We start from the raw sequence: 27,638 nt of genomic DNA on the forward strand, positions 1-27,638 counted from the left end.
CCACTAGTGCAGTAGTATGGTTATCTCTGCCAAAAAGCGCTGATATATTACAGTGTATTAGTATGAAATACCAAATGCATTTGAGGTGTTTGACGCTGGTATTTAGAAGTAGGCCTATTCTACATTAAAAAAAAGGTACTAAGACATCTGTGAAATACTAATAAACATAATCAAACCTGGAAGAGGACTCCCTGGGAACTTAATTTAATAAATTGAGTGAGCTTTGCATTGCAACCGTATTTCAAGGTGCAAATTGGGTACTCAATATAAACTTTACGAGAAAAAATGGAGAGAACCTTTTTCTCAACATTCAATCAACCCTGAAGACATTCCAACAATTTTCCAGACATTAACATTTAAAAACTATTGAAATACATTGGCTCCCTCACTAGATTGGCATCGATCATTGGAAAAATTAACGATAAATTCTCGATTTAATCGTTGTTTTTTTACATATAAATAATTGCCTACATAAAATCCCAAATACAGCGTGTTACCATAGACTGTATACAATTTTTAATCAATGAAATCTTGATTCCAAGAACTTTGTGTCAATCAACAATCCAATAAGACCAGGCAGTTTAAGTAGTAGTAAACTAGTAAAAGCCGGAGGCTATGAGCCAACTCTGTTCTAAACACAATTGAGCCTTGTAAGATCCAAAAAAACTAAATGTGCAAATAAGTTCCCTGATGAAGGCGGAGTAGGAACGCTGAGGTTAGCACGTTCTCAAAATTCTTAACGATCAATGGTCGATCAATCATGCCCGTACCTGGTACACACACACAGTGTTACATTATTCTCTTTAAGCATTTCCCTTTGTGGTGGTCACTTCCCTCATCTGTTTATGTATTGATCATAATGTTTAGAGGAATACAAAGAAGTGTGACTCAGCACATGCCTTACCTCTTTGTCTCAGGATGAATTATCGTAATGGGAAAAAGAGCAGCACCCAGAGGAAGAAAGCCCCAAACTCCTCTTCAGACGAGGATGAGAAGTATAAGCATGCTGCGGCCGGCGGCCCCCGGCGGCAGGCCACAGTCAACGTCAGCTACAAGGAGGACGAGGAGCTGAAGACTGACTCTGACGACCTGGTGGAAGTCCTGGGGGAAGACGTGCCTCCGCCTGAGGAGGATGAGTTTGAAACACTGGAGAGAGTGATGGAATGCAGGATAGGAAGGAAAAGAGGTGAGATCCATGTTATCCACTCTGATTGAATTGCCGACATAGAGAGAAATTGAGCCAGGTATATGGAATCTAAGGGTTATCATCAAGTGTTGTTGGAAAACTGAGGGAATTGGCCTATTTTTCTGGAGAAATAATGAGATAATGGGGAGACCGTTTAGAATGTCTCTGTGACTAAAATAACTCCAACTTGCTGTTGCTCTGTACACCGCGTTCCAAATTATTATGCATTGGATTGAAGTGTCATTTTTTTTTTAAACTTATGTATGATATTGTGTCTCAGGATGCCTTGGATCATTGAAATTAATCTCATACACCTGTGATAATTAGTTTGCCATGTGAGCCCAATCAAAGGAAAAACTACTTAAGAAGGACGTTCCACATTATTAAGCAATATGGAAAGAAAAAGGATCTCTCTGCTGCCGAAAAGCGTCAAATAGTGCAATACCTTGGATAAGGTATGAAAACATTAGATATTTCACGGAAACTTAAGCTTGATCATCGTACTGTGAAGAGATTTGTGGCTGATTCAGAGCACAGACGGGTTGGTGCATATAAAGGCATAATGAGGAAGGTTTCTGGCAGACAAATTTATCAGATTAGGAGAGCAGCTGCTAAAATGCCGTTACAGAGCATCCTAACCTCAAGGTGTAGGATCCTCCAGAGGTTTGCAGTTCTGCATAAACCTATTATTCGGCCACCCCTAAACAATGCTCACAAGCAGAAACGGTTGCACTGGGCTCAGAAATACATGAATACTCATTTTCAAACAGTCTTGTTTACTGATGAGTGCCGTGCAACCCTGAATGGTCCAGATGGATGGAGTAGTGGATGGTTGGTGAATGGCCACCATGTCCCAACAAGGCTGCAACGGCAGCAAGGAGGTGGCGGAGTCATGTTGGGAGAGAGCTGGTAGGCCCCTTTAGAGTCCCTGACGGTGTGAAAATGACCTCGGCAAAGTATGTTTAGTTTCTCACTGACCACTTTCTTCCGTGGTACAAAAAGAAGGACAGTGCCTTCCGTAGTAAAATCATCTTCATGAATGACATTGCACCATCTCATGCTGCAAAGAATACCTCTGTGTCATTGGCTGCTATGGGCATAAAAGGACAGAACCTCATGGTGTGGCCCCATCTTCCCCTGTCCTCAACCCTATTGAGAACCTTTGGAGCATCCTCAAGCAAAACATCTATGAGGTTGGGAGGCAGTTCACGTCAAAACAGCAGCTATGGGAGGCTATTCTGGCATCCTGGAAAGATATTCAAGCAGAAACTCCAAAAACTCACAAGTTCAATGGATGCAAGAATTGTGAAGGTGATATCAAAGAAGGGGTCCTATGTTAACATGTAACTTGGCCTGTTAAGATGTTTTTGATTGAATTAGCTTTTGATTTCACTAAATCTGACCTTCACATCCTGCAAATTCAACAAATTACCATTTTTATTTCTTTACAATCTATAAAATGTTTTAAAACTCTGTTGTGCATAATAATTTGGAACGGTGCATTTTGAGTTTATTTTTGAAAAAAATACCGTTATCATTTGGAGGTTTGTTCAATAAAATAACGGTTGATGACTTGAAAATTATACTGACTGTCATTTGCATCGACTATTTAGGAAAATCTGAGAAAAATATCATTTGCATAATAATTTGGAACGCACTGTATTGTTCGAGACAAAGCTCTTCTATCCTGGTTCTAATGATAAATACATGAATAAGTTACACTGTATTCCTACTTTTTTTCCTAATAGCAACAGGAAGTACAACCACTGTATATGCTGTAGAAGCAGACGGGGACCCCAACGCCAACTTCAATTCCAACAAAGAAGCTGGTGACATCCAGTTCTTGATCAAGTGGAAGAACTGGGCCCACATACACAACACTTGGGAGACAGAGGAGACACTCAAGTTGCAGAACGTAAAGGGCATGAAGAAACTGGACAATTTCAAGAAGAAGGACCAGGAGAGGAAGAAATGGTGAGGCCTTGTTTGAAAAGACCAAGAGCTTCTCAGCCCGGTCTTTTACTGACCAAAGATACTAAAACAATGTTTTATCCATTGGAGCCTGTCGTACATACTACTGGCTAGGGCTGGGCGATATGACGGTATCATATCGTGGACGATATGAAAGTGTCTACCGGGAGAGATTTGGCCATACCGTTTATACCGCGGAGAAAAAAAGTTCATGTGGCGGGAGCATAGATAAGCGGGAGGCAGCTATCCCTCCGAGTCCCTACAGTTACATAACTGCCGCGCCACACGGGGGCTCTGCAGCAGAGTTCTGGGCTCTAATACAGCTTCTCTAGCCTCAACAGAAGAAGCCTCATCTGTTGCTCTAGCTCTCTAGCTGTGTAGCTCCGGTGCGCCGTCACTACAGTTAACAAACCAACTACGTGTCACGGTGGCAGAGCAGCTGGTATTAACGGTCAAAAATGTCACCGGGCAAAGGAAACTTGCTGCTGTTGCCGTGACGCAGAGTTGGCTTGTTTTAAGGGGTTACATGGGTTAGCTCTCGTGAGCTAGCTGGCTAACAATTACATCTTTAGCATCTACAGCAAGGCTGGTTTTATGTAACTTTAAAACATGTCAAACTTGAAAATATTATTTGTGTTGAAGCTGGAGTTAAAGTATTACCAGACATTTGCTCACTAGTTAATTTTGACAGCTTTTTTAAATGAAGATGAGCAAATACTGCAGGAAAATTCGAGTCTTTCATTATTTTGATATAGGCTCAATGTAGGCTATTTGGTTGATGCTGTCATTTAAATTTTGCACTGACTGACTAAAGCCAGACTGGTGTGGTATTTTGCACCAGTTTTTCTTTTGTATGGAAATTTAAGTTCCAAGCAAAAGATGAAAATAATCTAATGTGATTAAAGTTCATTACGGTTATTGTAATCCATTGAATTTAAAGGAAAAATACTGTACCGTGATATATATCCATATCGTGATATAAGATTTGGTCCATATCGCCCAGCCCTACTACTGGCAGTTAGGGCCATTGACATAATTGTCATGCTACAAGACTCCATGAAATGTCTTTGTAATCAGTAGAAAGCCTTAACCCATTGATGCTTGATGCTGCGCAATGCAACATGTATCTCCTCTCTGTCCATGGCATCAGGCATCAATGGGTTAAGCTAACCTCTTCCCCATTTGACTGAGGACATTGTTTGGCCACTAGGGATGTAACAATATACCGCAAAACGGTCGTTCGCGATATGAAAAGGCCACGAATGTCAACCGTACGTTTTTTCTTGTTATACTGTGTCACGGTATTGAGGCGAGCGTGCATGGTAAATGCGCTCCGTCATTGTGGAGAGTCTGGTAAGCAACGTTGTCATAAACGTAGCACTCAATCTAACACTGTATGGGTCACACCAACATTGGAAACCAAACAATAACACATTGACATAACATCTTATCACTGAAACATGACTTCTAACTTTAAACTGAACAGTCACGTCTCACGTGGGCTGTTGTTTACACTACGCAGAGCAACGCGTGCAGCTTCACCACATTGAGTCACGCAGCAGCAAAGAAGAAGAGAGAGAAAGAGAAAAGGGAGAGATAGAGAAAAAGATCGGCATAGTAGCTTACCAGACTGAAGAGAAAGTTGCTCGCGGGTGAGTTATATCATTATGAATCCAGGTGATAGTGAGGAAATGAGATACAAAAAAAAAAAAAAAACATCCACCGCGACCGCGCGTTAAATCCCAGGTAAAGTCGGCGAACTTTGGTGAAAGGCAGATGAAGGAAATAAGTCCAAAGATCCTTTATATGTTCATCACAACTTCACGTGAACTTGCATAGGAACTCAGCTATACGAGCTATACCGGTGTTGCGCCGAAAGCTGTGACCTGCCAGAATATCACACATTCTGGCAGGTCACAGCTTTCGGCGTAACACCGGCATGTTGCGCAATACTATGGAATCCCTACTAGGTCAAACTTAGGTGACACTACTGTCAAGCATAGGTGACGTTGCGAAAGTGTGAGGGAGGGAGAGGAGTGCACTGCAAAAACATTGATTTTGAGACTGCAGTTTTAATTAATAACAAATAAAAATCATAATTTAATATTTTACTGATTTCATTGTGCCTGTCATAATGTAGGCCTATTAAGGTAAAAGCATGGCTTGCAAAAATAGTGTTGAATAAAATAGAGTTGATAAGCAAATAAGACATGGGAAAATGATCACACTATTGTTAAATTATTTTATTTTATGCATACTTTTACAGTTACAGACAAGTGCCTAAAGTTTAGATTTAAAATTCCTATTTAATTTTAAAATTATAGGTGTAATGCTTCTTTAAAAAAGTAGTAGAGAAGCAGTGTCTTTGTTTTGGTGATAAGTTGTTTAAATCTCTCAGAAATCTCTTCATAATAAGATATAAAAATTTGAATTATTCGTTTATGTTTTATTTAAATCAGCGGTACAATATTTAATTTGAGGGGGTAGAAATGAATTACGCGCTTAATATCGTATCGTGATATCAATCGCAATATCGTATCGTACTCAAAATTTCATATCGTTACATCCCTATTGGCCACCATCACATTTGTTCCTGTAGAATCTCCTGAATGGGAACAGAATACAGCCGATTGTTTACCTTGTCAAGATGTTTTTTTCTCCCCAGGTTAAAATCAGCGTCACCAGAAGATATTGAGTATCTCAACTGTCAGGAGGAATTGATGGACGACCTGCACTCTCAGTACCAGCTTGTTGAGCGAATCATAGGTACACTTTCTACAGTGTATATTTTGTTTGAATGAAACGGATACCATTGGATTTGTGTGAGTAAATAGGTCTCTGATTTTCTTCTGAGCAGGGCATTCAAACCAGAAATCGGCAGCTGGCTACCCAGACTACCTGTGCAAGTGGCAGGGTTTACCATACTCGGAGTGTAGCTGGGAAGATGGTGCTCTGCTTTCTAAAAAGTTTCAAAGGTTCATCGATGACTACATGAGCAGGAACCAGTCAAAGAACATCCCATTCAGAGATTGCAAGGTAAACTCACTGCCAAATCTCTGCTGGAAGTCACCATGTTGGTAATGTGTTAACCCATTGATGACTATGGCAATCTAGGATGCATGTCCTTAATGCCTGAGGGTTTTCTGAAGAAACGAATTGACAACGTTTACCAAAACCTTAATATCTAAGCCTGTGTAGCACATAGAAACATGAACTAAAATACTTCTAAAAGTTAAGGTTCACAGGTTTTATTTAAACATGCTCCCTTAGCGCTTACAAACCAACACATTTTTCTAGAAATCGCCAATTAGATGGGGGAGAAAAAAAAAAATAATATAAAATATTTAAAAATAATGTGCTACATGAGGTTATAATCCTGCTTCCTTTAAGCATGGATAGTAGTGACTGAGTGTGCAGTGGAGAGATAAAGATAGACAGATAGAGGAAGGAAGAGATAGCTTTATTTTATAATTTAGTCCAGTTATCACTGGCACCATAAATCCGACTTCCCAGTACAACTGGAACGCAGACTGACTCCTGCTGTAGGGAGCCGATCAGCTGGTCCGCAGATGAAAACGAAACTGAAACTTAACTATCGCCTGGCTGGGCTGAATTTGAGTTGGAGCAGCAAAACATAGCCTAAATTCATAAATATAGTTAATAAATAGATGCAATGTGTTGTGATTTTCGTCAGTAGCCTATAGTAGACCTAGATTCTGCTCTCCGAACGCCACTAACTGTTCTGTAAAAAAAATTCGCCAACACTTATTTTTATTATTATAATTTTTTATTTATTTTTTGATTGACGTGATTTTCGGCCAACCACACATTTGGGTGGTCACGTGATCTTAAAAAAATCAACAAGCGCAGCAGCCGGCATCAATGGGTTAACACTTGAACTGTGAACACTGACCTCACCAGCTGCTTTCCTTTGCTGTAGGTGCTGAAACAAAGACCCAGGTTTGTGCCAATGAAGAAGCAGCCATCTTACATAGGAGGAGAAGGACTGGAGCTCCGAGATTACCAGTTAGACAGCTTGAACTGGATGGCCCACTCCTGGTGCAAGTATGACTCTAGCTGTCTGTAAATTCTCAATTTGTATTGTCTAAAAGTCCGTTCTGTTATTATTTGGGTGGCTGAATACCATAGTTATCAGAGTTTCTGGATGTCCACAAAACTATAGTGGTGCTTTATATATAAATATCTCTAGATAAATAATATCCTAATATCCCCTGATCATATGCTATCTATCGATCAAAGCTTCTTGTTACTCAGCTGTTTGTTGGCGGTCCACAATCTGAACTTCTGCCTTTGCTCTCTTCTTCTCTGCCTTCTCTTATAGAGGCAACAGTTGCATCCTTGCTGATGAGATGGGCTTAGGGAAGACCATTCAGACCATCAGCTTCCTTAACTACATGTTTAACGATCACCAACTCTATGGACCCTTTCTGGTGGTTGTGCCTCTGTCTACACTCACCTCTTGGCAGAGAGAAATCCTGCTGTGGGCCCCTCAGATGAATGTTGTGGTCTATCTGGGAGACATCAGCAGCAGGAATATGGTAAAGGGGTAACACACAGACACACACGAACACACACGAACACACACAACTCATTGATGCAATTTCATATTCCATCTTGCTGTAAAGGTTAAGATGTAAGCAGCAAATTCTTCAGTTTAATCGCTGTCTTAACTAGCCTGGTCCTACCAGACCATCGTACTTCATGTCATTTGTACAGAAGGTCTGGAGTCGCTCAATTGACAAACGTAAACTCACTTGAAGACGGGTATCTGTTGAAGTTTAAAACTATTGGATCTGCCCAGTGCCACTCTGGATCTGCCAACCAATCGCATACTGTTTGGTCGTGACGTATGTCATGCGCCAGCTTCTGAGCCAGTCCTTCTGTTCGCTGATTGGACTGGCAAAAATCTGGTTGGAGAAAACCCACTAATATACCACACACCCAGACTGACTACTGAAGGGAAATGAAAATTGAGCGGAAGTATGTAGACAGGCAGTGCCAGGCTATGTCTTAACTAGTGCTTTGAATCTTTTGGAATCCCACGATTCGGTCTGATTCTTGTGGTCACAGGTCGTTTGAATCGATTTCACTACTCCTAGTCGTTTTTAACGTTTCCTATTTACTGTGTTTTGGTTTAGATCAGGACACATGAGTGGATGCATGTCCAAAACAAGAGACTTAAGTTCAACATCATCCTCACAACATATGAGATTCTTCTTAAAGACAAGGTCAGTAGCTACTTCACGTTATCATGGGTCACAGTTGTGTAGTTGACACTTGCATATCAAATGTAAGAGGTCAGATCCAAAGCTGTGCAGTATGATGTAAGTGTATGTAAAATCTGTTCCAAATGTGTCTTCAGTCATTTCTGGGAAATGTTAACTGGTCCTTCATTGGTGTGGATGAGGCGCACCGATTGAAGAATGATGACTCTCTCCTCTACAAGACCATGATGGACTTTAAGTCCAACCACAGACTTCTGATCACAGGAACGCCACTGCAGAACTCCCTGAAAGAGCTCTGGTCCCTTCTGCACTTCATTATGCCCGACAAGTAAGGCGTATAAAATGTTGTTAGTGATTTAGAGATGTTCCAAGAGTATAGACCCTTTCACACATAAACTCTTGAAAATATCCAAACGGTGTGACCTGGAGCCTGTGCAGATTTTCCTGTTCTCACTTGTAGGACACGTTCACATATTATAGAAATGCTCTGGGTTATTTGGGAGCGGGCGGCGCTCGTGGATCTCTTTATCCCTTCAGTTTTCAGACATTTTTGTCGTTGTTTAAATGTACTTTTCTCCCTCATCCTCGGACATTTGTATTTTTCGGGTTGCACAATATGAATATGCCCCCTCCTTTTTCTGCCTTTCCCTAATCTCTGGTTTTTCTATTGTGAAATACAGGATAATTTAAATTAAATTAATTACCGCGGCCCCGTGCCCGAGCTCATTTGCATACTAAAGTCTAGAACGTTTGGCTAGTGTGACCACGCCATCCGTATTCCAGTACGGATCAACCCCTTGGCCACGGCACACTTGGGAGAGGTGTGCCATGGCCAAAGCACAGATGCTAATGAGATGACACGCGCACAAGCAAGCGCACAGGCGGCGTTCCTGACGTGAATTTATTAAGGATGCATAGTCCGTTAACGTCCGCTGCTTTAGTAGTCGGCACCAGAATTGCCCACCACTTGGACTTGTAAAATGTGTGAGAATTAACGTGTGTGTAGGCCTAGGTGTGGGCTAGTAAAAGAGGGAGAGAGCTAAATAGGTGAGCGCAGAAAGCAAAGCAAAAAGGTTTTCGTGTTTACTCACGTTCGTCGGATGATTTTTTTTTTCTTTTTCCTCCCGTCAGCTGTCATAATACTGCCTTTACGCATGGCGGTGGAGACAAACCCAAAACAACACACAGCGGGACTCCGCGGCCCGGTGATAAGGAAACAGTAGCCTACACTAAGGTTTAACAAGAAACTTTATAAAGACACTTAAAAAAACGATCTCTGCCCATACAAAAAGTTCTGACTTGGATTACTTGATGGAGCGATCGATGTGTATAAAACCATCCGGTACTTATGGTCTGATGACGGGCCGTTATATTAATAATAAACAGCGTGCTGCACAAATATGAGACTGTCCACCGCGACCTATTACGTCAAGGCTACATTTAAAAAAAAAAACAATAGCTTAAGGATTCTCGTTGCTCTAATGTGGAAGTGGAATATTTGATGCAAATGTGGCCGGATGAAAATATTCACAAACAGTCGTATAGCCTACAAGTACACTACGCTCAAAATCCTAAACGCGCACGGTGACGTAGGCAAGGTGCAATCGTGCCCAGGCCACGAGCATTGTGAGCACAGGCCAGCAGGGGAGTGGGAGGGGGGGGGGCAATCATGCTGGATCACGGAACAGACCAATTTGCCTAGTGTGAGTGCGCCCTAAGCTCATTTTCATATCTGTAGTCCCCTCGTCAGAGCCCATTTCACACAAAATTTAACTAAAAGTGATATAACAATATGTCATGAAATGCTATATGATACTGATACATCTCTGAGTCTTAACTGGTTTCTGCCCCTTGTTGCTTGTTTCTTAAGGTTTCACTCTTGGGAGTTGTTTGAAGAAGCCCATGGTAAAGGCAGAGACTCTGGCTACGCTAGTCTGCACAAAGAGCTGGAACCTTTTCTACTGCGCAGAGTCAAGAAAGACGTGGAGAAATCTCTTCCTGCCAAAGTGGAGCAGATCCTCCGGGTGGAGATGAGTGCTATCCAGAAGCAGTATTACAAGTAAAAACTCAAAACTATTTTTAAACTGAAGAAAATGTGTAGATATTTGATCTTACACCTTTAAGTAAACCGTGAAGGAATATAAAGTGTATCCTAGTTAGGGTTGCAAAATTCCGAGAATTTGCAAAATCGGAAAACTTTCAATGGGAATTTTGAAAATAAACGTGAATTTACTCAATTTAAGGTTGGCCCTTATAGGCCCTGGCAACCCAAATGCACTAAATCCTTCTAACCAGTGGCGGCTCCTGACAATAATCTCGGGGGGGGGGGGCAATTGTTGCCATGATGGCTAAAATGACCCATTCAATGGGTAAATTAACCTAAATCAGATAGCTAATATGACAGTGTCATATTGCATTAAACAGTTTGTTTTTCCTGTTCATCAGTCATAACCACTATATGGCAACATCAGACAAGCATTGTTCATACTCTACAGCAGGGGTCACCAACCTTTTTGAACCTGAGGGCTACTTCATGGGTACTGAGTCATACGAAGGGCACCCAGTTTGATACACTCTTCTGAAATAACAAATTTGCTCAGTTTGCCTTTAGTTATATATTGTTATTAATGATTAATGATATTCATCTACAGTGGTTGACACTAACGCTTGCCCGCTTGCCCGGGGCAAGTGAAAATAATGTTCGGGCAAGTCGATATTGCTTTTTGGTTGCCCGACCGGGCAAGTGGATTTTAGATGAGTTGTCAGTAGTCTAAGCTATTTATTCATGTGTTTTAGAGTCCGCAAAACATTTTTTTCCCGTTAACGCACACTAAATAGATCGGCTATAGCTATGCCTATTTACTATTGAGCAGCTGCGCGCGGCAGCCAGCAGCATCACGCTCTCTTGCTCGCTCTCTCTCTATCTCTCTCTCTCTCTCTCTCTTTCTTTCTCTCTCTCTCTCACACACACACACACACACACTACAGCCTGTGTGCGCGCAGTTTCGCTGTCTATGTTCCGAAAGCCGGCTCTATTAGGCTACGGACCTGGTTCCGCTATATTCAAACCCCAGAAATCAATAACGTTTGAGCTTATCGATACCGCTATGGAGTCCAGTAGGTCACATGATGTACTTTTAAATATCGAGTAGAGTCGGGTCATCTTCTACTAATTAGGCCTACTTTGGCGAATTATTCCATCACTGGTCTGCATCATAGACTGTAAAAGTGTTGTACCTTCGACTGTCTTGAAGAAACTCCTTCAACCCGCTTCAACTCTGTCTCCAAAAAAAATAAAAATAAATCCGTCCGCTGAGTCGCTGCCGCTGCAGACCATGCTGCAGACGGGCTCGGCACGTCTCATCATTCATTCAAAGCAGCAGTGATCAACAAACGCAAACGAGAAACTGTGTAGAAAGTCCCGCAGTTAAAACATTTGATAGTTTTTAAATCCATATTAAAATCTGCAGGATAAGAACTAGTTGGCCTTAAAAAAAAATCGCAAACGGTTCAAATGTGATGTGTTCAGATCGGCTCAGTAAAATGATTAGGCACAGGTCAATAAAATGACATCATGATGTGTTCAAATGTAACATCAAGAAAAAAAGAAATTTAAGTTTTTCGTGAGAAGCTTGAATAATACAGTTTGGGTGAAAAACTTGTTTCCCCAGCAATATAACATTATTAGTAGGCCTAAATATGGAATTATAACCTGTTTAAAGTCCTATCCTTAGCTCCTCTAATCTTATAAGCAATTAAAGCAATAATACCAGTTCTCTTTTTACAAAATAATAGAAAAGTATCAATAAAGATTTGGATTGTGGAGTCTTTATAATGGTATCAATATGAATAGAAATTAATGATCCCCCTTCCCTATGGGCAATAGCTTTAACATGGTGGACTTTAATCATTTTATGGCAGACTATCACTTTTTCGCACAATGTGACCGTTTTAAATAAGTAAAATAAGTTACATTTTCTGAACACTTTTGTGTGGAAGCTTACCTTCAGCTTGACTCTGAGCTAGACTGAGTTTTCTGAGCCCCCCAAAACCAGGCCAGGTGCCTGGCAAAAAGTCGATGCTGCAGCAGGACCAAGCGCTTGGTGTAGTGTGATGTCATGATATCTAGGCTTATATGAATTGTTGTTGGTTGTATGTGGTCAGGATGAGACTAGTAAGCTGTGTTTGCATTTAAGAGATACGGTTCGCTAAAATGTATAATTTAATTAGCCTATATATATCATTGTTTAACAGTTTTTTTGGGCAAGTGAACACGACATTCGGGCAAGTAAAACATTATCTGCCCATAGGGCAAGTGCTTTTGAAACCTTAGTGTCAACCCCTGATCTATGTGAAGACACTGATCATGTTAATGATTTCTCACAATAATTATCAACAATGACTTAAAAAAGGTGGGAAACAGATTATTATATCAATATTCAACACTTTATTTCTATTAATCTCAGCAATTGTTTACATTTTTCAGAGGATCACTATAACATTTCATAGGAAAAATCTTGCCAGTGACAAACCCTTTTGACAAATCTTAACTATGTAGCACCTTGTTTGAAAAATAAATCAATTATGTAATGTTTAAGAAAAATCAATTTACATATTTTCAAATAAATCTAATCACATTTTGACTAATGACCAAGTCTGCTGCATTTTTACAAAATGATATCTGTTACATTTCATGAATACTCTTTTGAATGGAACACAATTGTTCCAATTTTAAATTCACAACATTTCATAGGAAAAAATCTCAAATCTTCACCAGTGACAAACCCTTTTAACAAATCATTAACTATGTATTGCACCTTGTTTGAAAAAGTAATCAATTATGTAATGTTTAAGAAAAATCAACTTACATATTTTCAAATAAATCTAATCACATTTTGACTAATGAGCAAGTCTGCTGCATTTTTACAAAATACTCTTTTACATTTCATGAATACTCTTTTGAATGGAACACAATTTTTCCTATTTTAAATTCACAACATTTCATAGGAAAAATCTCAAATTTTCACTAGTCAGTGACAAACTCTTTTAATAAATCATTAACTATGTATTGCACCTTGTATGAAAAAGTAATCAATTATGTAATGTTTAAGAAAAATCAATCAATTATGTAATGTTTAAGAAAAATCAACTTACATATTTTCAAATAAATCTTATCACATTTTGAACTAATGACCAAGTGTGCTGCATTTTTACAAAATTATATCTGTTACATTTCATGAACACTATTACATTGAACACAATGTGTCCTATTTTTGATTCAGCTTTGCAACTGGCACTTTGTTAGTGGGAAGACTGGCATTGCATGCTGTTCACCAGTGTGTTGTAGTCTGGTGTGTAACTTGACACTGCAACTCTGAGTGAGTCTTGCAGATGTGCATCAGTGAGGCGGGTTCTGTGTTTGTTCTTGATGAAGTTCATGTCAGAAAATGCTGATTCACAGAGATAGGTTGAACCAAACAGACTGGCAACCTTCATAGCTGCTGTGCTTACACCACTGTACTTTTCTGTGTCAACAAGGCTCCAAAAGTTTGGTGCAGCTTGGTGGGCTTTGAGGTGCAGGTCATTTTGCAATGTTACAATTTCAATCTCCACCTGTCCAGCATCCAAGTTGAACGTTGCACTTAGTTGCTCAGCAATGTCAGTTATGTCCTTGTTCATGAAAGGATTGGAGATGAATGAGACACATGGCTCAAGCTGATCAAGGTCACAAAACCTATCCTCAAACTCTTGTCCAAGTCTGTTTATGACTTGACAGTACTTTTCTGCATTTTTGTCCAATGCCTCAGATGCAGAAGCATTGTCTTTCAGCACCGACTGCACAGAGGGAAAGTGCAGCATTTTTTTTCTCTGTAAATGCACAGAGAAAATGTTCATCTTGGCTTTAAATGCATTTAAAGCACTTATCATGTCAACAACAGTCTTACCTTTGCCTTGCAGCTCGCAGTTCAAGTGGTTTAGTTTCCCAGTAATGTCCGTTAGAAATGCGAGGTCAAGTGTCCACTCTGTGTCCTCTAGCAGCGAGACATCTTCCCCTTTGGACTGCATGAACTCCTTGATTTCACCCAAAAGTGACAAAAAACGAAGCAAAACTCGTCCTCTACTCAGCCATCGGATTTCTGTGTGTAGCAGCAGGTCGCCATATTCTGCTGACATCTCCTCCAATAGCACCTTGAAGATCCTGTGCTGTTTCGCTTTGAAGCGGATGCTGTTGATGATTTTCACAACGGGAGTCATCACGTGCTCAAAGCCGATCACTTTTGCACATAACGCCTGCTGGTGAATGATGCTGTACTGCTGTTGTCCACGGACTCGTCGCACTGGATGCTAAACCACCTGCACCGCGCCAGATCCCGGTCCAGCTGCTCTGCCAGGTTAGTGGACATAGCTGACACCCGTCTAGTCATCGTCGATGCCCCCAGTTGGACATCGGAGAGAGTGGAGATTAGATTGGCTCCATTTTTCTCGTCTTAAGTACAGTGTTGGCAATAATCATCATTGCTTCGTTGAACACTTCTCCGTCTGAAAAGGCCTTCTTCTTCTTTATCAGAAAATGTGCAGCTCTAAACGAGGCTTCGGTTGCTTTTATGGAGTTCTTTGCCGGCTTCGTGAAAAAAGACTGCTGCTTTCCCAAAGCTGCCTTTAGCTCACAGGCTTTTTCTGCCCGTAGCGCGCTTCCCGCGGGGTAGTTAGCATGGTAGCTGTTGTGTGTAGCAAAGTGTCTCTCCACATTGTGCCGCTTTGCCGTCGCCACAGTCGCGCCGCAAATGAGACAAACGCAGTTTTCTTTCACACTTGTAAAAAAGAATTCTTCCTCCCATTCGCTGTGAAAATTATAGGTTCTCTTCCTTTTTTCTGCCATGTTTTTGGGGTAATGTGCATTCAGCTCATGGATTCAGCTCCCCATCATCGCTGTTCCCGCTAGCTTACGCTCAGCCCCGCGAACACTGAAGCTTCTTTTGTCATGCGCACTCATCTTTGAACTAGAATAGGGTTATGTATTGTACAAATATTTTTTATTATTTTATTTTAAAGATCTTGTCATTTTTATATACATATAAATGCAAGTGTGATTTAAAAAAAAATATTTTAAAATGAATTAAATTTTTTTTTAGACGCAGCTCACTGGAGAGTTGTGCTATTTTTAGAACAGGCCTGCGGGCGCCTCAAATGGTCCTTGCGGGCGCACTGGTGCCCGCGAGCACTGTGTTGGTGACCCCTGCTCTACAGTATCTTTGGACATTAAGTTAGTTATTTTCTTGAATAATATTATTTTAGCTCTAAAATGATTGAATTATCCGGCTGTGACCATCACAGATACATTGTCATCTACGAGTGTGCTCCTCAGATAGGCTTCCTTTAAAAGTTACGAGACCTGCTCTACAATTAATCACAATAATCAGATTGACTTAATCTGATAACATTTTATTTTAGGCGCAGCAGTTTTGTTCTGATTTAAACAAAAATGGATGCTGGCATAGCATATGTGCAACATTAACAGTGCTAATCACCACATTGGTTTGGGTTACTAGTGTCCAAAGCACCGTTACCTATAAGCGGGTTTATGACGGACGGTGATAGCAGCTGTCAAAGTAAACAGTCTATGGATCAGCTGTTGAACGGCGCTGGCTAGTCCATATGCAGATTGATGTTTAATGTTTGTTTTACCTTTTCGGAGAGATGATGCATAGTGGTGACATCCGAAGTTGTCCATGCGGTGTCTGTGCTGCCATCAGGATGGATAAAAAGCCATTATACAGTCCATAGTCATCATGCAGCGGCAGCAGAACAGAGCGTTAGCTCCTTAGCATCCTGCTAGCCTCGTTATCCGTTCAAACGAGCCCCGTGAAAATCCGCGGTTATACGATCCCCCAATCCATCTTGGTAGATACTTGCTTGATGGTTAAATTTTGTCTGGGAAGGACCTAGTCCCTTAATGACACGATCAAGTAGCTTGCCAGCCTAGCCTGAGTTGATATAAAGTTATCTGTGTTGGTCTTGAATATGACCGCTTTGGGCAGCAAACCGGACATGTGACTGTATCAGTCACTGTAATTGGTTCATTGTTTACTGTAGGTATGACAACAACACGTTGGGGCAAGCACTCCCGGAACCCATAGAGATTGCATTGCGAGGCCTGCAGTTTGAAAAAAAAGCTTTTCCATTCAAGTCTATGAGAGCACTCGGGGTGATTTTCAGCCAGCCTGAAATCACCCCAGAGTGACGGTACAGAGCACAGACGCTGATTGTACAATGAAATTCAAACTTAAATGCCGTTAAAAACTGTATTGAAATCATAAATTATGATTATAAATATATAAAAATATATATATAATAATAATTTAATTTCTTAATCAGATTAATCACAGGATTCTGTGGATTAATCACGATTAATTTTACAATTCGAAATATGCCCGAAAAATTCAAATTTTCTCTGTATATAGTTTTATGAACAGAAAGATAAATTACAGAAGGTGGATATGTACATTTAAAATTAGTATTTTTTAGGGATGGGCGTGAGTACTCGAGTACTCCTTGTTTCAAATGAACTCGATTGGTGGATGAGGAAAATCGATTTTTTTTTTATTTAATTTGTTTTAAGTGTCTGTAGCCTGTAGGCTGGCCCTATTTTAAAATGTTTTACACGTGTAAAAAAACGACACAAAACGGATAAAATATAGTTTAACAAAATTAAATATTTTGATCCAAGTTAAATAAACTGAGCGTTGTGTCAAACAGCAACCGCAAATAACTGACTGCCACCTCCATGCAGCGCAGCCAGTGTGTGGTCTCCACAGCACCGCGGCACTGAATGCGGTGCTGGAAAACTTGGAAAGTCACGTAAAGAAGCCAGGCTGACTTCGGGCACATTCGCTCCGAGCCAACGACAGTTAAGAAGCCTTTATTATGGAATATGGGATTGAGATTCAAAAGCCGACCGGTGTAACGTTCCGTTAACGAGGAATTAGTCGCGGTAGGCTAATTATAGTCACGGACACGGAGTGAGCATTACGTGGTTGGATATACAACTAATAGTTCTACTGCTTTGGTGAGTTATTTATCTATGTATTTAAATTGTAGGACAATCATTTTATTGTATTTGCTGCCCTTCTTATTTTAAATGGTGTCTTTTTTGATTGTTAGCCAACTACAGCCCATGCTTTTTTTTCTCTTTTTTTCTCCCCACCTCAGACTCGATCGGTTTAAATGGTGGCCCGCCTATTTAATTACTTTCAGTTAGGAAAATGTGTTTTAAACTTGTGGAAAATAAATCCTTACAATCATATGGTAACTGCGACTGTTTTACAATAAGCATTAAGCGCTGGGTCTTGGCATTATTGCGCTGCACCGTTATTCTGCAGACAGGTGCGCTGCGTTCTAAAAATAGAAAAAAGTTTAACGAGGAATCGATTGATCCTCGAGGAATGCAAGCGATCACTCGAGTAGCGAAAACACTACTCGTGCCCATCCCTAGTATTTTTATTAATTTAAAATCCAAATGATGGTTTTAATACTGAAAATAAATTTAAATCAAACTAAAATATATACCTACCACACCATAATTCAATCGGTCTCTCTCACTATGTTTTTAAGCAAATATAGGCTATATAATGGCATTTATTTGGTGAATCTATAGGTTGTGCATTCTTGAATACAGTTGATTACAGTCCGCGGTGTGTGTGTGTGTTTGTGTTTGTTTGTATGTATGCGCGACCACATCCTAGGGGACTGTTCATTTGTGCCAGGAAGCCGACGTTATGTTGATGTCTAATCACACACACCTCTGAAAACTGCAGACGTTTGTGTCCTCGCGGGCTCTGAACAGAGCGGACAATGTTTCTCCTCCTGTTGCTTCGACATCAACTGCCACCCGCGGCAGTTGATTTTGTATACTATCTTTGCCCGCGACACAGACGTGGCCGTTAGCAGTTTAAAACACGGCAAGGGCTAACGTGCTGCTATGTTTGGCTGCGCGCAGCTACTGATCCTGGGTCAGCCACAACGGTAGAGTGACTGTAGTGCAGAGCGGGTGGGATGTATGGGGTGGATCATTCTGCACATGCGTTAATTGCGTTAAAAAAATGAATGCGTTAATTCCAGAAATTAATCATCCTGCGTTAATGCGTTAATTTTGACAGCCCTAATTATTATATTTTTGTTTTTTGCTGATATGGGTCAAGGAAGGTGGCGCCCTATCACCCTCTATTGGCGAGCCGCCACTGCTTCTAACTATGTTGTTTCAGTCCTGGCAAACGTTCTAGACAGTAAAAAGTAGGGATGGGCATTTTAAGAAATTTCATTGATCGATCATCGGGAAAATTAACGATCAATTATCGATTAATCGTTATCTTTTTACATATTAAAAAATGCCAACAGAACATCCAAAATACAGCGTTTTTACCATAGACTGTATACAAGAAGTTTTTACTCAATTACATCTTTATTCCAAGATCTTCTAGGCAAACAACATTCTATTAAGACGAGGCAACTTTTTAAAATAAAATAATAATAAAATGCAGCGCTGGTTAAAGCCCGATGCTATGAGCCAATGCTACGATACCTTTAAAGGTTTACGGAGGCTTAAACAGTGATTTTAAATATATTTGGGGTAAATATATTTTAGCATAATCTTGACTCAAACAACCAGATTTTATTCAAGTACACTTGTCAAGTGTACACTAGCAGCCACGCCCCCTACGTGCACTGTGCAATCCTCCATCACATGGGGGGGGGGGGCATTTTACTTAATTTATTGAATGGGTGGATCAGACGGATGAGTAATATTTTAATCAACATTCATCTTTTTGTTGTTGTATGACATAATGTTTATATGTTTAGATTCACAGTGGAGGAAATAAATATTTGATCCCTCACCGATTTTGTAAATTTGCCCACTTACAAAGAAATGAGCGGTCTATCATTTTAAAGCCAGGTTTATTTTAACAGTGATAGACAGAATATCAAAAAGAAAATCCAGAAAATCACATTAAAAAAAGATATACATTATTTTGCATTTCATTGAGTGAAATAAGTATTTGATCCCCTACCAACCATAACGAATTCTGGCTCCCACGGATTAGTCCTCGTGCTTTAAAAAAGTACTCCTAATCTCAACTAGTTTCCTGTATAAAACACCTGTCTCAACTTGTTACCTGTATAAAAGACACCTGTCCACAGAGTCAATAAATCAAACTCCAACATCTCCATCATGGGCAAGACCAAAGAGCTGTCTAAAGGCCAGGACACACCGGCCCGACAATCGCCGTCGTAGAGTCGGGAGGGGTCTGTTTGGTGTGTGCCGTGAAATCGGTCGTAGTAGATGTCGTCGGGCTTCTTGTTCAAACATGTTCAATCGGCGGCGGACAGTCTTTCAGTTGGAGCAATTTGATTTGTGGAGGGCTAGCGAATCAGTGAAGTCCGGAAGTGAGGCGGGTAGCACAAACAGCTAACAACAGTTAGCCATCGTTTTAATGTGTTTGTTTGTTTCGTTCAGCGAGTACTCGCATGCATCAACCCTTGTTGACTGCTCGACACCATGATCGACACTCTCTGCTAAAAATTGTGCTCGTTATGGTCCATAAATATAAATACGTATTTATATCTGTGTATGGTCTAGAGAGCCGTCCCATCATTTCCGGCTTCCGTATTTTTTCGGGCCACAATACAGATTAGCGCCGCCTGCTGTTATGGAGACATTACGTCCCGCGCAAGCGCAGAGCGTACGGAAAGTCAGCAGTCGGTTTGGTGTGTTCTTTGCACTTTTTCGGCCGCGACGGGAAGACTGGAGCTCCCTGGATCGGCAGTCGCGATTTTCGGGTAGTCGGATTGGTGTGTCCTGGCCTTAAGGACCTCAGGGACAAGATTGTAGACCTGCACAAGGCCGGAATAGACTACAAGACCATTTCAGAGAAGCTGGGTGAGAAGGAGACAACTGTTTATTACCGTAATTTTCGGACTATAAGCCGCGACTTTTCCCCCATTTTTCGACCCTGTTATTACACAGCACAGTATATGTTCTGTAGCTACTAGGGATGGCCGTTAGTAATCGAGTACTCGAGTACTCCTCGTTTCAAATGAACTCGATTGGTGGATGAGGAAAATCGTTTTTTTTGTGTGTGTCTGTAGCCTTTAGGCCACCGGGCCGCGGCCGCCCCTATTTTAAAATGTTATATACGTGTACAAAACGGATAAAATAAAGTTTACCAAAATTAAATATTTTGATGCAAGTGCAATAAACTGAGCGTTGTGTCAAACATCAACTGCAAATAACTGCCACCTCTGTGCCAGCGCAGCCTGTGTTCTCCACAGCACCGCAGAGCTGAACACGGTCTCTCCTTTCTTCTCCAGAACATTTTCAGGAATATAACTGTCCAATTATTTCAAAGCAGATGATAAAGTTACGTTTATAAAAAGGGGAGATGACACCTGTTACTCTCAGTTAGTAATGAGTGGACTCCAGGTGAGCATGCAAGGTGCTGTCTGCTTGGAAAGAAAAGAAGAAGCAAGGCTTACTTCAGGCACATTCGCTCCGAGCCAACAACAGTTAAGAAGCCTTCAATAGGGAATATGGGGATAAGATTCAAAAACCGACCGGTGTAACGTTCCGTTAATGAGGAATTAGTCGCGGTAATTATTCACGGACATGGAGTGAGCATTACGCGGTTGGATATAGGCCTACAACTATCTGCTTTGGGTGAGTTATTTATATGTATTTAAATTGTATGACAATCATTTTATATTATCTGCTGCCCTTCTTATTTTAAATGGTGACTTAGGCTATTTTTTTTTGTTACAACTACAGCCCATGCTTTTTTTTCTCTCTTTTTTTCTCCCCATTGCAGACCTACTCGATCGGTTTAAATTGTGGCCCGTCTATTTAATTACTTTCAGTGAGGAAAATGTGTTTTAAACTTGTGGAAAAAAATCCTTAATATCATATGGCAACTGTGACTGTTTGACATAAGCATTGAGCGCTTTATTGCGGTCAACCGTTGTTCTGTAGACAGATGCGTTGCGTTCTAAAAATAGAAAAAAGTTTAAAGAGGAATCGATTGATCCTCGAGGAATGCAAGCGATCACACGAGTAGCAAAAACACTCGTGCCCATCCCTAGTAGCTACTATTGCACTAAATGGTAACACTTGAATACGTTATGCAAATATGCAACTTATTGGTTGAAATGTTAATAAATGGGAGCTTCCTCAAGCAGCCATCTCTTTCCCGACAATCCCCTCTGTGCACAAACTCTTACATATGGTAATTAAACATTATAACACCTGTGGCTGTCCAGTGCGGCTGTCCAGTGCGGCTGTCCAGTGCGGCTTATAGTGCGGAAAATAGGTATTCGAAAATGAAAGAAACACAAAATGACCCTCAATCTCCCTCGGTCTGGGGCTCCATGCAAGATCTCACCTCGTGGGTGAGGGATCAGCCCAGATCTACAGAGGAGTAGCTTGTTTATGATCCCAAAGCAGCTGGGACCACAGTCACCAAGAAAACCATTGGTTACACACTATGCCGTAATGGATTGAAATCCTGTAGTGCCCGTAAGGTCCCCCTGCTCAAGAAGGGACATGTACAGAACCGTCTGAAGTTTGCCAATGAGCACCTGAACGACTCAGAGAATGCTTGGGAGAAGGTGATGTGGTCAGATTAGAACAAAATCAAGTTATTTGGTATCATAGTGACTCGCCATGCTTGGAGGAAGAGGAATTCTTACTATGACCCCAAGAACACCATCCACACAGTCAAGCATGGAGGTTGAAGCATTATGCTTTGGGGGTGGTTCTCTGCTAAGGGGACAGGTGGACTTTACTGCATCAAAGGAAATATGGATGGAGCCATGTACCATGAAATACTAGGTGACAACCTCTTTCTCTCTGCCAGGTCTGTAAAAATGGGTCATGGATGGGTCTTCCAGCACGTCAATGACCCTAAAAATACAGCAAAGGCAACAAAGGAGTAGGGCTGGCCCGAATTATTCGAATATCCGAGTATTCGTTTGTTAAATTAGTATTCGGAGCTCAATTCAGTATTCGGGATATTTTTTTTTTTTTTACGTTTTTTTTTTCAAAACAAATTTTTGCAAAGGTAGCTCCAACTGCAGTATATTTTGTCAGCAAGTAATATTTGGATACACAAGTTATAAAACAATTGTAAAATACAAATTAGACGTTAATTTAAAATATATTATCGAATTATTTGAACTTTGACCTAGTTGGCCGCTGCCCTTTGCGCAACCGGTGATATCAGCTGTAGTAGGCTAAGTTACAAGAGTGAGGCAAACTAAAAGCGGCACCAAGCGCAGGAGGGAGAGAGAGATGGAGGAAGAATAGATTGTGTTCCTAATAACTCTATAGGCTACCACAACATTAGCGCGATTTCGGAAGGAAATGTAATGCTTATGCTTGGCGTAATGCTAACGTTAGCTTAGCTCAGCTGTTTGTTTGTACATTCAGCGCTGCTATTCAGCCATCATCAACAGTGACTTGCTTGCATCATGGATATAATATGGACACAAAAGACTAACAATATTGGATCTTTGTATGGATTTATAAATCGCCGAAAAGATGCACGTTCCTGGATGAATTGATAAGCTCCCGTATGGGTTACGATGGTGCAGAGGACAGCTGATTTGGAACGGAAAAACAGCTGTTGCCTCCACGGGGAAAATGTAAGGAACTCCGACTTTACTACTGTTCGAAAGTTATTAAAGCATCAACAAACTACGCAGCTTGCTGTCTCGGCTCACACACTCGGTTTCAGTGAGAACATTGGCATTATTAATGTTGGTTTGATGGTGTGTTTTTCTGGAACGAATATCCGAATATTCGCTCGGAAAAACCAACGAATACTCAAAGCCTAAAAAATGGCATTTGGGCCAGCCCTACAAAGGAGTGGCTCAAGAAGAAGCACATTAAGGTCATGGAGTGGCCTAGCCAGTCTCCGGACCTTAATCCAATAGATAATATGTAGAGGGAGCTGAAGCTCAAGCGACAGACTCAAAACCTTGGTCCTCTGTAGACACCGGGCTATATAGTCCTTCCGGTGTCACTAGGGTCACAGGTGACTTTGTTGATGTAGGTACTCGAACTGCGCGTGCGCTAGATGGATATATCCAGTGCTTAATGCACCCCTCTGGCGGTCATCCAGGATTCATAGAACCGGAGTTACATACGTAACTCTGCGATTTATGGTGCCAGTGATAACTGAACTAAATTATAAAATAAAGCCATCTCTTCCTTCCTCTATCTGTCTATCTTTATCTCTCCACTGCATACTCAGTCACTACTATCCATGCTTAACCCATTGATGACTATGGCAATCTAGGATGCATGTCCTTAATGCCTGGGGGTTTTCTGAAAAAATAGTACGAATTGTCAAGTCTACCAAAACCTTAATATCTAAGCCTGTGTAGCACATAGAAACATGAAATAAAATACATTTAAAAGTTAAGGTTCACAGGTTTTATTTAAACATGCTCCCTTGGCGCTTACAAACCAACACATTTTTCAAAAAATCGTCAATTATAAAAAAAAGAATAAATAATATAAAATATTTGAAAATAATGTGCTAAATGAGGCTATAATCCTGCTTCCTTTTAGCATGGATAGTAGTGACTGAGTGTGTAGTGGAGGGATAAGGATAGAAAGATATAGGAAGGAGATAGCTTTATTTTATTATTTAGTTCAGTTATATAGTAGACCTTGATTCTGCGCACCAAACGCCACTAACTGTTCTGTAATACACTATCGCGGACACAACCAGCGTATTTTTTTTATTTTATTTTTTATTGACGTGAAACCACACAACTTTTGGGTGGTCACGTGGTCTTAAAAAATCAACAAAACCCACCTTATGTGTATTTGAACCAATGACGGTGCATTTTATGCTGCGCACGCCATGAAAATTAGATAAAGTAACAATGTTGTGCTACGCAGCAGCCGGCAGGAGATACAATGTGGCATCGCGCAGCAGCCGTCATCAATGGGTTAAAGGAAGCAGGATTAAAACCTAATTTAGCATATTATTTTTAAATATTTCATATTATTTTATTTATTTTTTCTCCCCCATCTAATTTTGATGATTTTTAGAAAAATGTGTTGGTTTGTTAGCGCTAAGGGAGCATGTTTAAATAAAACCTGTGATCCTTACCTTTTAAATGTATTCTAATGTTTCTGTGCTACACAGGCTTAGATATCAAGGTTTTGGTAGACATTGTCAATTCGTAGTATTTTTTCAGAAAACCCTCAGGCATTAAGGACATGCATCCTAGATTGCCATAGTCATCAATGGGTTAAAGATTAGGAGAGGATCTGCAAAGAGGAGTGGTCCAAATAATCCTCCTGAGATGTGTGCAAACCTGGTCATCAACTACAAGACACGTCTGACCTCTGTACTTGCCAACAAGGGTTCCTCCACCAAGTACTAAGCCAGTGCTTCTCAAATGGTGGGGCGCGCCCCCCTGGGGCGCCGTGAGTTGTCAAGGGGGGGGGGGGGGGGGGGGAGGGGCGCGGGCTGCCTTGATTTCCAACTGACAAAAAATAAATTGTGCTAGCAAGCCGATGTGTGCTTGTGTATGGTCATATCCGCGCGAAAGGCCGCGATTTGCAGTAAATAAATGTCCACATGTGTTTCCAAGTGTCTTTTTAGGCTATTTAAAAAGAAATCAAGCAAGTAGACTAATAATAACATTAATTAATTATTGGTTATCGCATCACAGAAGGCCTATTGGCCTATAATGATAAAAAAACACCACCTTAACTATGTTTACAGTTTAAAAATGTTTTGAATTAAATGCAAACCTCAGTGAATCATTTGCTCTTGTTTCTCTGTCCTGAGATTCACACAGACTGAGCAGTCTTGTTTAAATGTTACAAATTGAGCTAATAAACTGAACTTTGATTTTTTTTGCTGCAGAAGTTATCTCAGCTAATTTGTTATCTAATTTGATAATAAGGTGATTGTATGCAGAATGCTTGTGCCAGAAACTCATACAGTTGTTTTGTACAGATAAATAAATATTAGCAGGTTCTCAATAGTATTTCAATTTAGGGGGGAGGGGGGCGTGAAAAAAATTCTGTCCCCAAGGGGGGGCATGACAGAAAATAATTGAGAATCACTGTACTAAGCAATGTGTTGATAGGGGATCAAATACTTATTTCACTCAATGAAATGCAAAATAATTTATATATTTTCTTTATGTGATTTTCTGGATTTTCTTTTTGATATTCTGTCTATCACTGTTAAAATAAACCTAGCATTAAAATTATAGACTGTTCATTTCATTGTAAGTGGGCAAACTTACAGAATCAGTGAGGGATCAAATACTTATTTCCTCCACTGTATGTTTGGATATGAAACAGATCATTTAAATTACCGCCATTCAGTTAACTCCTATTTTCCCAATGTGGAATATTCCCAAAGTTTCCGGAAATTTACCGGAAACTTTCCACCCCTTTGCAACCCTAATACTAGTACCAGTTATGTGTAGAAAAAAGACATGAACCTTTTATATTTGTCCAAGATTAGGGTGTGTGTTTCGCTGCACCATTGTAGGCTTATTGAAATGACTTGGAAATGCAGGGATATTGTGAATGAGCACAGCCTTACTTCTCAACCTCAGTCTCAAAAATTGTTGCAAATGCCCTGCAACTTGTTCAGTCAATCAATTGATCTGTGTTCCCCTCCTACTTGAGTGATAAAGAAAAGGCTCAGACATTGTGGAATGGGACATTGTGAGTTGATCTCATTTTAACCATCACTCATAGAATATTAACATTTCTCTCTTTGTTTGTTAAGATGGATTCTGACCAGGAACTACAAGGCTCTGAGTAAAGGCACCAAAGGCAGCACCTCAGGCTTCCTGAACGTCATGATGGAGCTGAAGAAGTGTTGTAACCACTGTTACCTTATCAAGCCCCCGGAGGACAACGAGTTCCTCAACAGAGCTGAAGCCTTACAGGTCTGTTTATTGTGTGTCTGAAAGGCAGCACACATGTCCTACCCTGCATACTTCTGTCACTTTGTCTAAATGCTAGTGCTCTGGCTCCACTGCACACAGAAAATCTGAAATTCATCCAAGTGTACGTTCCCACCAGGGCAGGAGTGCAATCAACCGCATGGTGGCGCTGTTATTAAGCTCCAAAGGAAAAAAAATTGAGAGCCCATGTCTCTCACAGCGAGTGTCCTATTGGCTTGATATTCGTACAAGTTTGTCATTACCGGTTTTATTTAATTTGCTTAACCCATTGATGACTATGGCAATCTAGGATGCATGTCCTTAATGCCTGAGGGTTTTCTGAAAAAATAGTACGAATTGTCAAGTCTACCAAAACCTTAATATCTAAGCCTGTGTAGCACATAGAAACATGAAATAAAATACATTTAAAGGTTAAGGTTCACAGGTTTTATTTAAACATGCTCCCTTAGCGCTTACAAACCAACACTTTTTTCTAAAAATCGTCAAAATTAGATGGGGGAGAAAAAAAAACTAATATAAAATATTTAAAAATAATGTGCTAAATGAGGTTATAATCCTGCTTCCTTTTAGCATGGATAGTAGTGACTGAGTGTGTAGTGGAGGGATAAAGATAGACAGATAGAGGAAGGAGGAGATAGCTTTATTTTATTATTTAGTTCAGTTATCACTGGCACAATAAATCCGACTTCCCAGTACAACTGGAACGCAGACTGACTCCCGCTGTCGGAAGCCGATCAGCTGGTCCAAACGGCTGTATACCACGGAGATGAAAACAAAACTGAAACTTAACTATCGCCTGGCTGGGCTGAATTTGAGTTAATGCAGCAAAATATAGCCTGAATTCTTAAATATTGTTAATAAATAGATGCAATGTGTTGTGTGATTTTCGTCAGTAGCCTATAGTAGACCAAGATTCTGCGCTCCAAACGCCACTAACTGTTCTGTAATACACTATCGCCGACACAGCTGGCGTATTTTTATTATTATTATTTTTTATTTTTTTATTTTTTATTTTTTTTATTGGCTGATTTTCGGCAAACCACACAACATTTGGGTGGTCACGTGGTCTTAAAAAATCAACAAAACCCACCTCATGTGTATTTGAACCAATGACGGTGCATTCTATGCTGCGTACGCCATGAAAATTAGATAAAGTAACAATGCTGCGCGACGCAGCATCAGGCAGGAGATACAATGTGGCATCGCGCAGCAGCCATCATCAATGGGTTAAACTA

General features: G+C 40.5%; 1 protein-coding gene across 1 annotated transcript in view; it reads left to right on the forward strand.

The window, feature by feature from the left end:
* chd1 (chromodomain helicase DNA binding protein 1) overlaps nt 1–27,638 on the forward strand; it is an 86,869-nt gene that overhangs the window by 11,905 nt on the left and 47,326 nt on the right. Inside the window, exons 6-15 of the mRNA XM_080047175.1 lie at nt 918–1,186; nt 2,935–3,160; nt 5,823–5,923; nt 6,015–6,193; nt 7,098–7,222; nt 7,500–7,716; nt 8,317–8,406; nt 8,541–8,731; nt 10,274–10,462; nt 26,223–26,385. Of these exons, the coding sequence (XP_079903301.1) occupies nt 918–1,186; nt 2,935–3,160; nt 5,823–5,923; nt 6,015–6,193; nt 7,098–7,222; nt 7,500–7,716; nt 8,317–8,406; nt 8,541–8,731; nt 10,274–10,462; nt 26,223–26,385 (1,750 nt within the window). The remainder of the gene's footprint in view (nt 1–917; nt 1,187–2,934; nt 3,161–5,822; nt 5,924–6,014; nt 6,194–7,097; nt 7,223–7,499; nt 7,717–8,316; nt 8,407–8,540; nt 8,732–10,273; nt 10,463–26,222; nt 26,386–27,638) is intronic.

The sequence above is a fragment of the Ammodytes marinus genome (assembly GCF_949987685.1).
Source record: "Ammodytes marinus genome assembly, chromosome: 18".
NCBI lineage: Eukaryota > Metazoa > Chordata > Actinopteri > Uranoscopiformes > Ammodytidae > Ammodytes > Ammodytes marinus.